Genomic DNA, 16,736 nt, shown 5'->3' on the forward strand with positions numbered 1-16,736 from the left:
TGATTGTTGCCTGGGAGACTGATTACTTCGGATCGAGTAGGGGTATTTCAGTTGTCTTGACAAAGAATACTGCAACGTATTTGAAATGTTGGCAAACTGTACGTAATGTACAGAAAAAAACAACACTTTTCAACCCGGCAAATAAACTAAATAATTCTACACACCATGGCAGCTTCATCTCTAAGATATTTTAAAGTTCTGTTTGCCTAAAGATTTTGCTAATATAATATTTACTAAGAAAAGTATATTCCTTTTCATGAAACAAGAAATGTTCCATTCTGAAACTGGTATTATTTTAAAATAATTCCTGTTCTCCAATCTAATTACCAATTCAGCAATTATATTTAGTTCATTCAGTTGACAGTGAGCCGGCCCCGTGGTGTAGGGGTAGCGTGTCTGCCTCTTACCCAGAGGCCCTGGGTTCGATTCCCGGCCAGGTCAGGGAGTTTTACCTGGATCTGAGGGCTGGATCGAGGTCCACTCAGTCTACATGATTGGTAGAATTGAGAAGCTATCTGATGGTGGGATAGCGGGCCCAGTTTAGAAAGCCAAAAATGACGCCCAAGAGAATTAGTCGTGCTGACCACATGACACCTCGTAATCTGCAGGCCTTGGGGCTGAGCAGCGGACGTTTGGTAGGCCAAGGCCCTTCAGGGCTGTAGTGCCATGGATGGGGGTAAAAATTGACAGAGATTTAATAATACGGTTAATAAATCTTGAATGGTAAAGTTAATACACTTACTGCTGAAGCATGGCTCATATTTTTTTCATTCATTCCTGGTCTGAATTTTCACATATGCTTGGTTTGGGGTTTCCTCCTTCTTCAGCCTGTGTTATATGTAATTTATGATGAAAATCTTTGCCCTTGTTTCTAGGATGCCGATCATGCTGCGAAGTTCGAATTGTGTACTCACTGGCAAAACCCAGTTTGAACTGGCCAAGCTAAATGAGTGTCCTCATGATCCAGGTGGTTATTTTGTCGTCAAGGGACAAGAGAAGGTAACAAAAATTATTTTTGTTTTTAATGCTAGAATTTCATGGGTTATGGTTGAAATGTAAGGTATAATATATTTTTAATTATTCAAGGGAATAGTATTGTGTTCTTCAAAGTGTATTTTGGAGAATAACTTCTTGTAAGCGTTGCATATTTCATATAAAATTGAGCAAAATATTACACTGCAAAAACAACTCTTTTGACGCTGAAATCATCTTCTTCTTATTCGCATAACTCATGCCTGAATATCGTGATCTCATGCTTACTGTTCCGTTCAGTGACGTTCACCAGCAATCGCCATTGTCTATGGTCTTCTGCTATCCAGATTGTCTCTTGAAGATGTAGGTGAGTTACGTCTTGGATCTTGTCTATGCATCTTCTGGAAGTTTTTTTACGTGGCCTGATCCCACTTACTTTTCATTGGACAAATAGCTTTCTGAGGCTATTTTCTCTCCCTTATAACATGTCCAAAGAACTTCAGGTTTCTATGTTTAACAAGAGGTGATCGATTTGGGATGCCAAGCTCTTTAATTATGGAGGAGTTTGATCTTTCCTCCATCCAAGGTATTTGTAACATCCTTTGGCAACACCACATTTCAAATGCATCGATGTGCTTTTTGTCCTTGGTCTTCACCGTCCGTCATTCATAGCCATAGAAGACTGAAAATACTAAGACATAAACCAAATGTTTCTTTGTGATTTTACTGGTTGCTCGGTCATTCCTAATCATTCGAAGCTTATCTATAGCAACTTTTCTAAGAGTAATTCTTCCTCCCATCTCCTTCTCGCAGCCGTCAGTGTTGTTCAGCAAGGGGTAAGATAAACAAATTCATTGACAAAATCTAGGCCTGCTAGACGACCACTAACTTGGAGATTTCGCCTATTAACAACCATTACCTTGGTTTTGCTGCAATTCACTTCCAATCCAAGCTGAAGACTTTTGCTTTCTACCTGCTGCAACAGTGCAACAGTTCAGCAAATTCATCTTCACTTCCTGCCAATATAATTGTATCACCAGCAAAACACAGAGTCTGCAACATCCTTCCTCCAACTGACGTTCTACTACACCTTTCCTACGTCCAAGTAGGTCAATGTAACAGAATTTCCCTACCAGCTTCTCAGGGGTTCTTGTAGTTGCCATGTTTTTTTTTTTCTTTTGTTGTGGATTCCGAAAAAGACTTTGACGCATCGATATGAGGTTACTCATTTTCATCTTGGTGCGTTATTCATTATTTTTACCTCCCTGATGGACGTCTCCATGCGACTCATCAGTAACGACGTTCAATCAATGCAAAACTTAACTACTATACCTTATTCTAACATGATATTAATAAATAAATTCTCGAATAAGGTTTTCTTAAACTAGCATTATTTATTGACAAGTAAATATATGAAGAAATAAATAAAGAAAATAAATCTGAAGAGAAAAATAATCATAATAATGCTTATTACACTGAGTACGTGCTGCTGAACAGCTGATCTTTTATGACACAACCACATAATCCTACTTGCTGTCATCTTTCATTCATGGCTAATTAAATTAGGCTCTTTACTCTTCTTACATCTCACAAATAAATATCTCTCAGTACAGCCTACCCTTCAAAATACATCCTCCAGCTGAAAATAGAAATATTTCATATCATAATTACACTGAATTTGAATCATTCATCTACCAAGATAAGTTCCTTATAAATGACCTAAATTTTAAGTATCTAATCTATTTGTACCGGATTTCAATTATCATCCTTTCTTTAATCTGAATAGGAATTTGAATCGGAATTTCATCATGGGCTTGCTGACTCTCTAAGCATCGGAATATTCAGTAAGTTTCTTGTAACCTGCAGCTGCTATAAGTCTGTTATATACCGAGCTCGATAGCTGCAGTCGCTTAAGTGCGGCCAGTATCCAGTATTCGGGAGATAGTAGGTTCGAACGTCACTGTCGGCAGCCCTGAAAATGGTTTTCCATGGTTTCCCATTTTCACACCAGGCAAATGCTGGGGCTGTACCTTAATTAAGGCCACAGCCGCTTCCTTCCCACTCCTAGCCCTTTCCTGTCCCATCGTCGCCGTAAGACCTATCTGTGTCGGTGCTACGTAAAACAACTAGCCAAAAAAAAAAAAAAAAAAAAGAAAAAAAAAAAGGAGTCTGCTATACCTAATTTTAATATCATATCTAAGATTCACATATTCAACACATGTACAATGTTAGCAAGATGAAATGTGTCACATCTAGCTCATTTACTACTTGTGTGTCATTAAAACGCATTAAAGCTTTCAATATCCAAAGAAATATTACTTCACAAAATCACATACTCTCTCCTTTGTGCCACTAACCTAAATTATTTCGTAGCTTTCAACCCTGACTTGGTTCATCCTGAAGACTGCAGCTCAATATAGAGTGACAAACTAATATCATAACCTAGCATTACATCATCTGTTTATAATATTGCGGTTATCAGGTGACTATACTCCAATATCTTCATTCATATTTTGGCTTGAGTACTTTGAAACTGTGGTAGAATACCTATTCTCTAAGACAATAACCTTTCTTATACACTCATGGGCAAGTATGATCCTATTTTACATGTATTTCTACCTATCATATTCCTTCTTTCTATCGACGATATATACATCTCCATGTACTTCATATTCCATATTTCTCATCAATTCTTCTACCCTGTAATTACAGCATTTCATATCACATCTCTTCTTTATATCAACTCCACATTGCAGGAATATTTTCCCTCGACGTATTACTTGCTTCTATTTCCCTTCGTAATAACATAGGATCCATTTCTTCTTATATTCTTATAACCTTTACCCTGTCTGACAACGTTACACTTCCATAAACATTCTTACTAAATACAGCGTATTACCTCTATGATATTCTTTCACTGACATCTATATTAACCTTGGCTATGATTTGGGGTCTACACATATTCTCTTAATGCTCTCCTATGGTATAAAAACTGTTCGCAAGACTTGGATTCATTTATACTACGGTCACTTCTTACTTCAATATACAGGGATTGGCGCATATGTTAATCGTGAGAGCTAGGCATTAGGCATAGATATCAAGGATAATTAAATAAAAAACCACCTATTCAATACTTTCCACGTTTAATGTGGTTATTATCTACATGATTTTATGTAGACTCATTTGGTCAGGTACATGTTTCACCCATTATTTTGGGCATCTTCAGCCTGTAAACAACCTTTAGGTCAAGGTTTGGGACCTTTTTAACTAATATAAACATACTAATATATACACTATATACATCATATACATTATATACAATATATACAAACATAAGTCAATACAGTAAAGTTTTTTGGTCCTAATCTATTTAATATGGAAAATGTCCAAAACTAAAATGGATCTTCTTTTCGGTGAAGAGGATTGCAAATCGGGGTTTATGTGACCCCTATATCATATTAAGTACTTGACGTATCGTGTCTGGTGACAGGATGTGTCGTCAACAATAAGTGGAGATTTGAACTGATTGTAGGTTGGTCAAGATTGAAAAATAAATTTAAATTGAATGTGTTTTAACTTGGCAGTTCTGGTTAACTTAAAATGTTCAAAACTAAAAATAAAATGAAACGGATCTTCTTTTTTCTTCTTGAGAAGGGGTGATATTAAAACTGGAGCTTGTTTGACCCACGATTTTCATTTTCATGTTCTTGACGTAACTAATATTTAAATGTGTTGTCGTGTACAAGTGGAGATTCAAAAGCCGATTGTTGTAGGTAGACTGGTCAAAAACGTTGTGAATGAAACTGTTAGCGACTTGACTTTGGGTCTCATGTAACGTCAAGGAATTGACAAGAGTACAATATTTAGCTGTTTCATAGTTTTAGGCTGCTGCTTAATTGGGAAGAGACATCCTAGACACTTGATACAGTCTTGTGTGAAAATTGTTCCCGTTGATGTGTTGCTTGGTCTGTAATGAAGTAGAAAATAATTTTGAATTAAAAATTTTTTGAGCACGCGTTGTGATAAAATGTATTAAATTAAATTAAACCCTCTTAACTGTAAAATGACTTACTTGTTCAGTTAATACTAGATGGATCTGTCTGTTCCGGCAGCGCCTGTCTTGTCACCATTTCTACTCCTGGTGTTGTAATGGTGCGGTAATGGAGGGGCGGGGCATGGAGGGAGAGTGGGGGTAGGCTGGTCTATGGGCGTGTGTGCTGTTGCTTGAGGGGAGTTTCTAGAAGCAATATGGGCGGGTTTAACTTTTGGCATGATGGATGAAGCATTTGAGTGTGGAGATTTAAATAAATGAGGGATTTTGTTTTGATCTGAATTCACGATATTAATTAATCTAGGTGTTAATTCGTACAAAGGATTTTTAATTTCATTGACGTCGTTGAGATTTTTATTTTTATTGTAGGTTTGGTCTAAAAAGATGTGTAGGTTTTCCAGTTCATTCATTAATTTCCCTTTACCTATGCTTCTAATGATGGTAAGATCTTTCTCTATGGATGTAAAGTGATGGCCCGTTTCTCTCATATGTTGGCTCATCGCTGAGTACTTATTGTGTTTTTGAGCGTTATAATGTTCCAGATATCTCGTGTTAAAGCTGCGGCCAGTCTGTCCGATATAAGAAAAACCACATTGTGTACATGTTAGTTTATATATGCCGGACCTTGAATAATGGTTGCTATTGTGATTGACCTTGTTGTGGTTAAAAAACATGTTTCGATTAGTGTTAACTGTCCTGAAGGCTATATTGATATTGTGCTTCTTTAAAGTATTTGCGATCTGGTGGACGGCTGGGTTGTTATATGTAAATGTGGCGAAACTGGTTTTTTTAGGTTTTTCTGGGACGAGGTTAGTGGACAATTTAATTTTGATTTTATTAATCAAACGGTTGACCATATCTATTTTAAACCCGTTCAGTTGAGCAAGATTCCTTATGTACTTCAGTTCAATTTTTAAATTGTTGGGAGAAAGAGGAATTTTTAAAGCTCTATAAATTAAATTATAGAAAGAGGCTTGTTTTTGGGACTTGGGGTGTATGGATGAATTCATAATAGTTAAGGGAGAGTGTGTAGGTTTCCTGTATATTCGAAAATCGAAGGTATTATGTCCGCGTGTAATAGTTAAGTCCAAAAAGTTTAATGAGTTCCTAACCTCATCCTCTTTAGTAAACTTAACTTGGGGTCAATTTTGTTTAGGGACTCCAAGATCTCGTCACTATTAGTGACATTTTTGTCGAAAATTATGAAGGTATCGTCTACAAATCTCAGCCATAAACATACGCCTTTTATTTGTGTTATAATTTTTGTGTGTTCTATTGTGTCCATATAAATGTCTGCTAAGATGCCAGAAAGAGGGTCGCCCATCGCTAAGCCTTTTTGTTGGTAAAACTTTCCATTGAAAGAGAAAAAGTTGTTGCTTAAGACAAAATTTAATATCTTCATGAATTCTTCAATTTCCATCTTACTAAGGCCGCTGTGTTTATTGATATTATCACTGATAATTCTTACAGTTCTTACAGTTTTACCAACAAAAAGGCTTAGCGATGGGCGACCCTCTTTCTGGCATCTTAGCAGACATTTATATGGACACAATAGAACACACAAAAATTATAACACAAATAAAAGGCGTATGTTTATGGCTGAGATTTGTAGACGATACCTTCATAATTTTCGACAAAAATGTCACTAATAGTGACGAGATCTTGGAGTCCCTAAACAAAATTGACCCCAATGTTAAGTTTACTAAAGAGGATGAGGTTAGGAACTCATTAAACTTTTTGGACTTAACTATTACACGCGGACATAATACCTTCGATTTTCGAATATACAGGAAACCTACACACTCTCCCTTAACTATTATGAATTCATCCATACACCCCAAGTCCCAAAAACAAGCCTCTTTCTATAATTTAATTTATAGAGCTTTAAAAATTCCTCTTTCTCCCAACAATTTAAAAATTGAACTGAAGTACATAAGGAATCTTGCTCAACTGAACGGGTTTAAAATAGATATGGTCAACCGTTTGATTAATAAAATCAAAATTAAATTGTCCACTAACCTCGTCCCAGAAAAACCTAAAAAAACCAGTTTCGCCACATTTACATATAACAACCCAGCCGTCCACCAGATCGCAAATACTTTAAAGAAGCACAATATCAATATAGCCTTCAGGACAGTTAACACTAATCGAAACATGTTTTTTAACCACAACAAGGTCAATCACAATAGCAACCATTATTCAAGGTCCGGCATATATAAACTAACATGTACACAATGTGGTTTTTCTTATATCGGACAGACTGGCCGCAGCTTTAACACGAGATATCTGGAACATTATAACGCTCAAAAACACAATAAGTACTCAGCGATGAGCCAACATATGAGAGAAACGGGCCATCACTTTACATCCATAGAGAAAGATCTTACCATCATTAGAAGCATAGGTAAAGGGAAATTAATGAATGAACTGGAAAACCTACACATCTTTTTAGACCAAACCTACAATAAAAATAAAAATCTCAACGACGTCAATGAAATTAAAAATCCTTTGTACGAATTAACACCTAGATTAATTAATATCGTGAATTCAGATCAAAACAAAATCCCTCATTTATTTAAATCTCCACACTCAAATGCTTCATCCATCATGCCAAAAGTTAAACCCGCCCATATTGCTTCTAGAAACTCCCCTCAAGCAACAGCACACACGCCCATAGACCAGCCTACCCCCACTCTCCCTCCATGCCCCGCCCCTCCATTACCGCACCATTACAACACCAGGAGTAGAAATGGTGACAAGACAGGCGCTGCCGGAACAGACAGATCCATCTAGTATTAACTGAACAAGTAAGTCAATTTACAGTTAAGAGGGTTTAATTTAATTTAATACATTTTATCACAACGCGTGCTCAAAAAATTTTTAATTCAAAATTATTTTCTACTTCATTACAGACCAAGCAACACATCAACGGGAACAATTTTCACACAAGACTGTATCAAGTGTCTAGGATGTCTCTTCCCAATTAAGCAGCAGCCTAAAACTATGAAACAGCTAAATATTGTACTCTTGTCAATTCCTTGACGTTACATGAGACCCAAAGTCAAGTCGCTAACAGTTTCATTCACAACGTTTTTGACCAGTCTACCTACAACAATCAGCTTTTGAATCTCCACTTGTACACGACAACACATTTAAATATTAGTTACGTCAAGAACATGAAAATGAAAATCGTGGGTCAAACAAGCTCCAGTTTTAATATCACCCCTTCTCAAGAAGAAAAAAGAAGATCCGTTTCATTTTATTTTTAGTTTTGAACATTTTAAGTTAACCAGAACTGCCAAGTTAAAACACATTCAATTTAAATTTATTTTTCAATCTTGACCAACCTACAATCAGTTCAAATCTCCACTTATTGTTGACGACACATCCTGTCACCAGACACGATACGTCAAGTACTTAATATGATATAGGGGTCACATAAACCCCGATTTGCAATCCTCTTCACCGAAAAGAAGATCCATTTTAGTTTTGGACATTTTCCATATTAAATAGATTAGGACCAAAAAACTTTACTGTATTGACTTATGTTTGTATATATTGTATATAATGTATATGATGTATATAGTGTATATATTAGTATGTTTATATTAGTTAAAAAGGTCCCAAACCTTGACCTAAAGGTTGTTTACAGGCTGAAGATGCCCAAAATAATGGGTGAAACATGTACCTGACCAAATGAGTCTACATAAAATCATGTAGATAATAACCACATTAAACGTGGAAAGTATTGAATAGGTGGTTTTTTATTTAATTATCCTTGATATCTATGCCTAACGTCATCTTCAATACGGAACAATAATGAGAGTTGTTACTTGTAAAGAGCTAGGCATGTCAAAGAAGTTGATTTCGTCGATCACATCAGGCACAACGATTATTTTACAGTTTCAAACAACATATTATATTCTATCAAACTACGTAAATATCTTAAAATAACAAGAAACTTATCTCAATTCCTCTGCGATTTTGGAATGGACTGGTCTGCTTGAATACTGCCAGCGAATCTTGCGGCTACCAGTGGAACGGCTGTTGTCATCTGGGCTCTCGGCTGATTATCTTATGTTGGATCGGGCAGCTCTGCGTAGTCCATTTCCCACATCTGGCTAAAACTTCTCCGTGACATCCAGCTCGTTCATGCAATAACAACAAATGAATTGGGTCAGATAATGCATGTTGATGAAGTTTTCTCTAGCAATCTTTAAATTGATAAAATGTTGGCCACTGTATAGTTTACTCTGGTCTCTAATTTCCTTTAAGTGATTATTTTCTCAACTATTTCCGTAATTGAATGAAATTGGCGCAGATTTACTCTCTTTATATGAGCTACTTTATAGCTAATCTGTAATTTTGATCTTTTTCTTCTCTGTGCAGATCGATTGTGTAGGCGTATAATGCTCTACTCTTCTTCCAGTTTTTAAGTTGTACTTTTTGTGAAAAAGCATGTTCTTTTTCTTTGTTTGCGAATGGTTATCGCTAATTTGGCAGGCTACTCTCCTTAATACGCTTCTAGGTCAGTATTTCCTTTTCTTTTCTGCAGCTTTGTAATATAATTTTATCTTCTTGGCTGAATTACGTCTGAATACTTGGATTGACGATAAAATAGTTGTTTATTTTTTCTACTGTTGTCTCGTTTTAATAATCCAAATCTCATTTCTTTGTCTTTTACATGGCCAGCATGATTCTGTGTATTGTGCTATTCTACTAATCTGGATTTCTATCACATTGTATGCTTATTTACTCTGTTTGATGTCACCGCCGGCCATCGTATTTATTCCGATCTCCTTAATATTTCCAATTTAGGGATAGCATCATGGTACACTACCATGACACTGAAATACAGTATGAGAAACCAGGAAATGACTTCAGTCCCTGACGTGCTGGAACTTGCAGCATTAGAGATTTTCTCTGTTCTCTTATCTTCAAGTATGAAGAAATGAATGTCTATTGGATCATTTTCCATTTAACTAGAATTTTTGAGCTTATAAACTGGTAGGAAGGAATGCTTACTCAGAACTGGGGAACTTTCTTTGTTCTTGTCAATGCTTACTTCTTTATTTCTGTATGTATTTTGTTCAGATAGCTTCTCTTTTGGTACTAGGATATTGCTTTGTTTATACTGAATGATAAGACTTTGAAAATCCTGTTTAATTTATCAAGCGACTTACCATACCTTGAATTCGTACAACTGCCATAACTAATGTACTGCTTAAAGATGACCTCATAAGGACGGTGCCATGTTTACTCTAGCAGAAATTGCAACAAATGTAAAGGAAATACCAGAGATTTGCAGGAGAAGTACTTTCTTCCTAAGGCATGACTAAACAAGCATTCACCATCAGGAACTTTTCATTCTCACTAAGGAGAATGAGAATTATATGCTGCTAGTTGTAATCGGTGATGTAGCATGTGTTTATGAATATGATGTTGAAACTAAACTACAGCCATCTCAGTGGTTTTGAAAGCATTCACCAAGATTAGAAAATGTATGGCAGATCTAGCTTATTCTAGCCTGATGCTAAGATATAAACTTCATGTTTTGATCCGTATTGAATTGTGATCACAATAATAACAAAAATTATGTCGGAAATGGTCTACCTTTTCAATACTATATTATGTAATGTTTGCATTACATTCTTTAGTTGAGGAACTAGTTTCGGCCTTGGCTGGCCATCTAATAACTAAAACAAATGCACAAATGAATACAAATGATGTTGAAAGGTATTAAAAGCATCTAGAGATCTTGAAATGAACAATGCATACAACACGTAAATATAAAATGGAATTAAAAGAGGGCTCTTAGTGAGATCAAAAGTCCTTGGATGCACTGCATAGTGTAAAAAAACATGTTTCATTAATACTTCCCGTTAAAACTTTCTTGAGTAATTGTCTTGAAAATGCTGAAAGGTTCCTCTATTGGAAGTTGTCAAACGGTTGAGTCAAGGACGGCACACGAAAATAAGTCCAAATGTTCTTAGGTTACAGTTGGTAGAGAAGTAATGTTCGCACTGTGTCCATGAAGTTAACCTAATTAAATGATAGTCAAAAGTTAATCACCTAAAGGGGGAGAGATAGAGAGTGCTAATCGCCTTTCGTTGCAGCGTGTGGTGTATGGCTTACCGTTGTGTAACAGAGAGGAGTCGAGACTGGATCGTACGACTCTAAGGAAAACCTCGAAAGGGAGAGGGTGGGGAAAGGAGAGTGGGGAGGGGGATTAGGCCGAGACTGGAGGATGTGCGAAACCAGACAGCTGAGGAAGGTTGTTGAGATTATTGTGCAAAAATGAATTACTATCTTTTGGTTTGATGTTTGTAAAAATGGGAATTAGAATGTCAAACAGGGTATTTAGCTTTTCTGAATTGTCATTAAGATTATAATTGGGATTAAAATACTGATCTGTATGTGTGAAACAGCTTTCTATAATGTTAAGGAGGGGGTCCTTTGTTGATGATTTTGAGAATTTCCATATCATGTTCTATGTCTGTGAATTTGTGATAAGCGTCACCCATATGCTGCCCTACAGCCTACTTTTACGGTTTGTACGTAAAATTGATGGAAAGACAGTGTTTTGTGCGGTTTTACAGATGAACTATAATAATTTACGATTTTACATACCAATATCCTCTTTTTAAAATTCGCATCAGGACAAGCTTCCGCATGCCACGATACACTCTGTGTGGCCAGCGAATATTCGATACATCGCTCTGATTTATATTAATCCAATCGTTACAGTCTTCGACTGGGAATACGGGATGCGTCCTGAATCCTAGTTGATCCGATATCGATTTGTTTGTGTTGACACTGAAAGAGACTGGCTCGTGGATAACCGTACACTAGTTCTTTGCATTGATTCGTTCGATAATAACATTTACCATCCTGTATAAAAAATAGTTTGTTCTTCATCACAAATCACAAAGCATAGGTTATGTTGTAGTTACGAATAAAACGTGTGAATTATGTTTGACGCTTAATTTGCTTCACATTTATTGCCACGTATTGCAAAGCTGAGGTTATGTAGTTGTGGATTAACATGAATTGTGTTCGTTGCTTATTTTGTCTTATGATCTGTTTTATCCGTAATCATGATTAAATCTACTAAAAAAAACATTATCATCGGGTGTTTAGGGAAACCTATTCTTTAAGTTTCACATGTATACTGAAATCGAGAAAAGGTGACATTTGCGTTTTGTACCAGGTGATATTAACATAGCACATGGCAGAAAAAGCTACCTGGCTAATCACGTAAAGTGTGTTGAACATCTTGGTAATTTGAAATCTGAGGAAGAAAATCAGAAAATAATCATATTTTTTTTGTCAAAGCTAGAGATAATGTTCACGATGTAATAAAGGCCAAGTGTCTGCTTACTTCTTTTTTAGTGGAACACAACATTCCATTGAGTGCAGCTGATCATGTAGGAGCTTTGTTCAGAAAGATGTTTCCTACGTCGGAAATCACAAAAAGTATGGTTGTGGTCGCACACAAACAGCGTGTCCTAAACAAAATGGCGTGTACTGCAACACAGGACGTTGTTACTTGTTTACAGAATAGCCCATTTTCTTTGTCGACAGATGGAAGCAATGATACCGATTCCAAGTTGTTGATGATGATGCTTGTTGTTTAAAGGGGCCTAAGTGTCATCGGCCCTATTCCAAGTTGTATCCCATAGTGGTTACGTTTTATGATGCTGCTTGAGAAAGTATTAAAAGTACTGTTTTATCGGTACCAGCATTGGAAGGGGATTCAACAGGGCGCAACGTAGGAAAGCTGCTATTGTCGCAGTTGGAATTAAATAAAGTGCCAATTAAGAATTGTCTGGCATTCTGTTCTGACAATGCTCCTGTTATGATTGGATGGAAAAATGGAGTTCTAACAGTTTTGAAAGAAGCTCATCAGGATAATTTTGGTATTGGTTGCAGATGCCATCGAATTAACTTACCTGCTGAAAAAACTGCTGTAACTTTACCACTTGGAATTGATTATATATACTTGTTGATATTTTCCGTTAATTGGAGAAGAGTGCGAAAAGAAAAGAACATCTTCAGAAATTTCAAAGTATGCATGGAAAAGAAGCAAAGAAGTTGTTGAATCATATGTGTAAAGACGGTTATCCTTAGCCAGGTGTTTAGATAGATAATTAGATCAGTGGGATCTACTTCTTTCATTTTTTAAGGAGGAAGTGGTAGTGTGTGGTCCAAATATTTCTGCTAATTTATCTTTTTTCTATTATACCCAAAGGACACAGTACATCTGATGACAAACTCTCTGCCAACGTTCTGCGAAACGAATGGCTTCTTCCAAACGTGCCTCACCTGTTCTCAGAAATGTAAATTCCACTACATCCCGTGAAGAAAAGCTGTTTGTTTTTTTCCTCTGACCAGGGCATTTTGTTCTTTTTTACACTGACTACCCCATCATTTGATAAGATCAATACTGTCCTTCAGAGTGCTTCCCCACATGTCCATATATTGTTCGAATTAATGATGGGTCTATTGAAACAGATATAACCAAGTTTGTCAAGCCAAGTGTAGTTAAATGGTCTGCATTGCTTGATGTCCAATATCACCGAATCCAGAATAAGAAGGATGATGAAGAACTTGTAATTGGCATTCAAACCTCAAACTTGGTTAAGGCACTGTGAGATGAAGACAAATCTCTGTTTTTCTCATGTCAAAAACTATTTCTGTACAGCCTTTGACTACATGGTTAACAAGTTCACTTTTAAGAACGATGTGCTAAAACATGCATACCATATAATCCCGAATACCACCCGCACATTTTTCCCCAAAATATTGGTTCTAAATCTTGGGTGCGGGTCTTATTCAAGTCGTTCAATCCCGTAAATATTTACAACGTTCACATGAATTATTGAAATAGATTTGAATGCAGTTACTTTACTCAATATACCACATGTAAACGGGCATTCAGATCTTATTGTGTTTTAGTTGCGTTCTAGAAAACAAGTTCGATTTTTCTCAATACGGTTACAGTGGTATGGAAATTCGAAATGTAAGGTAATGAAATACGGAAAATCAAAGAATATGGGGAAATATGCAGTAAATATGAAAACCGCTGCTGCGGATGCTCGATTGTCATTTATTTCACAAGTGTTGCTGGCATGCTGGGTGCACGAGTAGCTGATCACGTGGGATATCGTACTTCGCGAGACTCGAGACTGTTGGTTACGGAAATCTACCTCACTCACAAGAACTCAAAACACAGGGTTTTACTGCAAGCAGCGGATGGATCCGAAACTTCTATCGGAGAAAGGGATTGTGCATTCGGAGACATACGTCTATTTCGCAATGTCTCCCTGGATTCACAATTAAGTATTTATTTTCCACCTAGTCGATACAATGATTGCTTAAGGCAATTTTTAATGGTCAAAAGTGGTACATGTTTCGTATATTATCAACATCTTCAGCCACATAACACTGTTTAGATGAAAAATGTATAAAATTGACAAAGTAATGCTTTAGAGGAAGTGTCCTTAAAATTAACATAAGATTGACAAGATTAAAATCTTATGTTAATTTTAAGGACACTTCCTCTAAAGCATTACTTTGTCAATTTTATACATTTTTCATCTAAACAGTGTTATGTGGCTGAAGATGTTGATAATATACGAAACATGTACCACTTTTGACCATTAAAAATTGCCTTAAGCAATCATTGTATCGACTAGGTGGAAAATAAATACTTAATTGTGAATCTATTGTAGTGCGATACGGACCATGAAGCTGATTTTATGTAATGTCTCCCTGGGGCGTATGAAGAAAAATTAACGGCCTTTCAGCGTTACATTATTCATTTGAGGAAGCAAAATTCTTATTTGCTGTCGCAAATTGGGAATGCTAACCAGACACCTGTCTATTTTGAAATGCCGTTGGAAAATACAGTGGATACAAAGGGTTGTAAAAGTGTAACCATCAGAACAGGTGGTCACGAAAGCAACGATGCACGGTAATGTTGTGCGTATTAGCGGATGGAACCAAACTCCCTCCATATGTAGTTCTGAGAAGGAAAACACTTCTGAACGGAGACTTGCCATCCGGTGTTAATGTTAGAACACATGGGTCCGGCTGGATGGACAGTGCGTTAGTCAAGGACTGGGTGAAGTGCGTTTGGCAACGTCGCCCAGGAGCCTTGTTACAAAAACGAAACGTGCTTGTGTTGGACAGTTATCGAGGACATAGGACGCCGTAAAAGATATGATGAGGAAATTAAAAACCGATCTTGCGATAATTCCCTGAGGACTCGCTTCTATTCTACAGCCCTTGGATGTGTGCGTGAATCAGCCTTTCAAAACTGCAATGTAACAGTTGTACACCGAATGGATGTCTGATGGTGATCACATGTTAACACCAACCGGACGAGTGAAGAAGCCTGAAGTGGGACTAATATGCAGCTGGATCAAGACTGCATGGGTGCGGATTCCCAACGATCCAGTGTCCAAAAGCTTTAAGAAATGTGGAATTTCAAATTCAGTGCACAGTAGTGAGGACAACTATTTGTGAAAAGACGCCAGCGACGAAAGTTCCTATGATGAAACCAGATGACGATGGTGAATTGTGAATGATCTGAGTATTGGACCGATTTTATTTACGATTTTTGTAATGATTGTATTAATTGTAAGCTGTTTGAATTTATATTTGTGGCATATTTGAAGAAAATTATATAGGTATATAAGTTTTTCTTTTTTTCCGTACTTTGCCGTCTCAAATTTAGGATGCGGGTCTTATTCGGTGGCGGGTGGTATTCAGGATTATACGGTAGGTTGCTAAACTTGATGCCATTGAAAAAGCACGGTTTTCTTCTGTTAATTTCTTGTTGGAGAAGTTTCCTGTTATTTTGTGTAAAAGAGAAAAATGAAACAAGATTATGCTGTAAATGAACTCCAAATCCAGTGTGCGGGTCTTCAGGTAGACGACTTACCTAATTTTGTAAATAAGCCAGCTACAAATGATTAAAAATAGGCACAGTTGTTGAATATCCGTGGAGCTGATGGACATTATAAATATGATCGGATCTCTAGATTCATGCTGTCTGTTATTACCATATAACATAGTAATGTAGAGTGTGAACGAATTTTTAGCTTGATTAAGAAGAACAGGACACAGTTCAGGTCATCGATGTCCAATGAAACTTTGAAAGCCATTTCCATTTTGAAGACCAGAATTCTGAAGCATGTTATACAAACACGTGTTCTGTTGATTTTCTGAAGAAAGCAAAGCAAACCACAACTTAAGTTGTTAAGTCAGAATGAAGATGTGTTTGTGATGGTGTAAATAATGTAAGTAACTTATGTGCATATAATTATGTGCAGCAACATACTCTTTACTTCAAAGTTTTAATTAGTCGTGCACATAAACAAATGACATTGTGTAAGTAGATTTCATTTATGCATTTTAAAGCTATTTGTATAAGTTTAACTGAGGCGAAATATTTTGTTCCTTATAATACATTGTTTGAAAATGAAAGTCCACTGCCTGTTTCCAGTCATTTGACCAGGTCATGAATGGAATGAATGAAGCCCCCATCAAGCGGCAAGGATAGGAAATGTGCCAGCTGCCGAAGCCTGTCACTCGTCTGGGGCAATGATAAATGACTGACAGATGAAATGAAATGTTAATGGAGAGTTTTGCTGGAATGAAAGATGGCAGGGAAAACCAGAGTACCCAGCGGGCCTGCCTCCTCTTT

General features: G+C 36.7%; 1 protein-coding gene across 2 annotated transcripts in view; it reads left to right on the top strand.

Moving 5' to 3' along the window:
- Positions 1-16,736, top strand: part of Polr3B (RNA polymerase III subunit RpIII128) — a 236,541-nt gene that overhangs the window by 44,368 nt on the left and 175,437 nt on the right. For both annotated transcript variants that reach the window (XM_067135003.2, XM_067135004.2), the window contains exon 4: positions 876-999. In XM_067135003.2, the coding sequence (XP_066991104.1) occupies positions 876-999 (124 nt within the window). The remainder of the gene's footprint in view (positions 1-875; positions 1,000-16,736) is intronic.

The sequence above is a fragment of the Anabrus simplex genome, chromosome 1, assembly GCF_040414725.1.
Source record: "Anabrus simplex isolate iqAnaSimp1 chromosome 1, ASM4041472v1, whole genome shotgun sequence".
Lineage (NCBI taxonomy): Eukaryota > Metazoa > Arthropoda > Insecta > Orthoptera > Tettigoniidae > Anabrus > Anabrus simplex.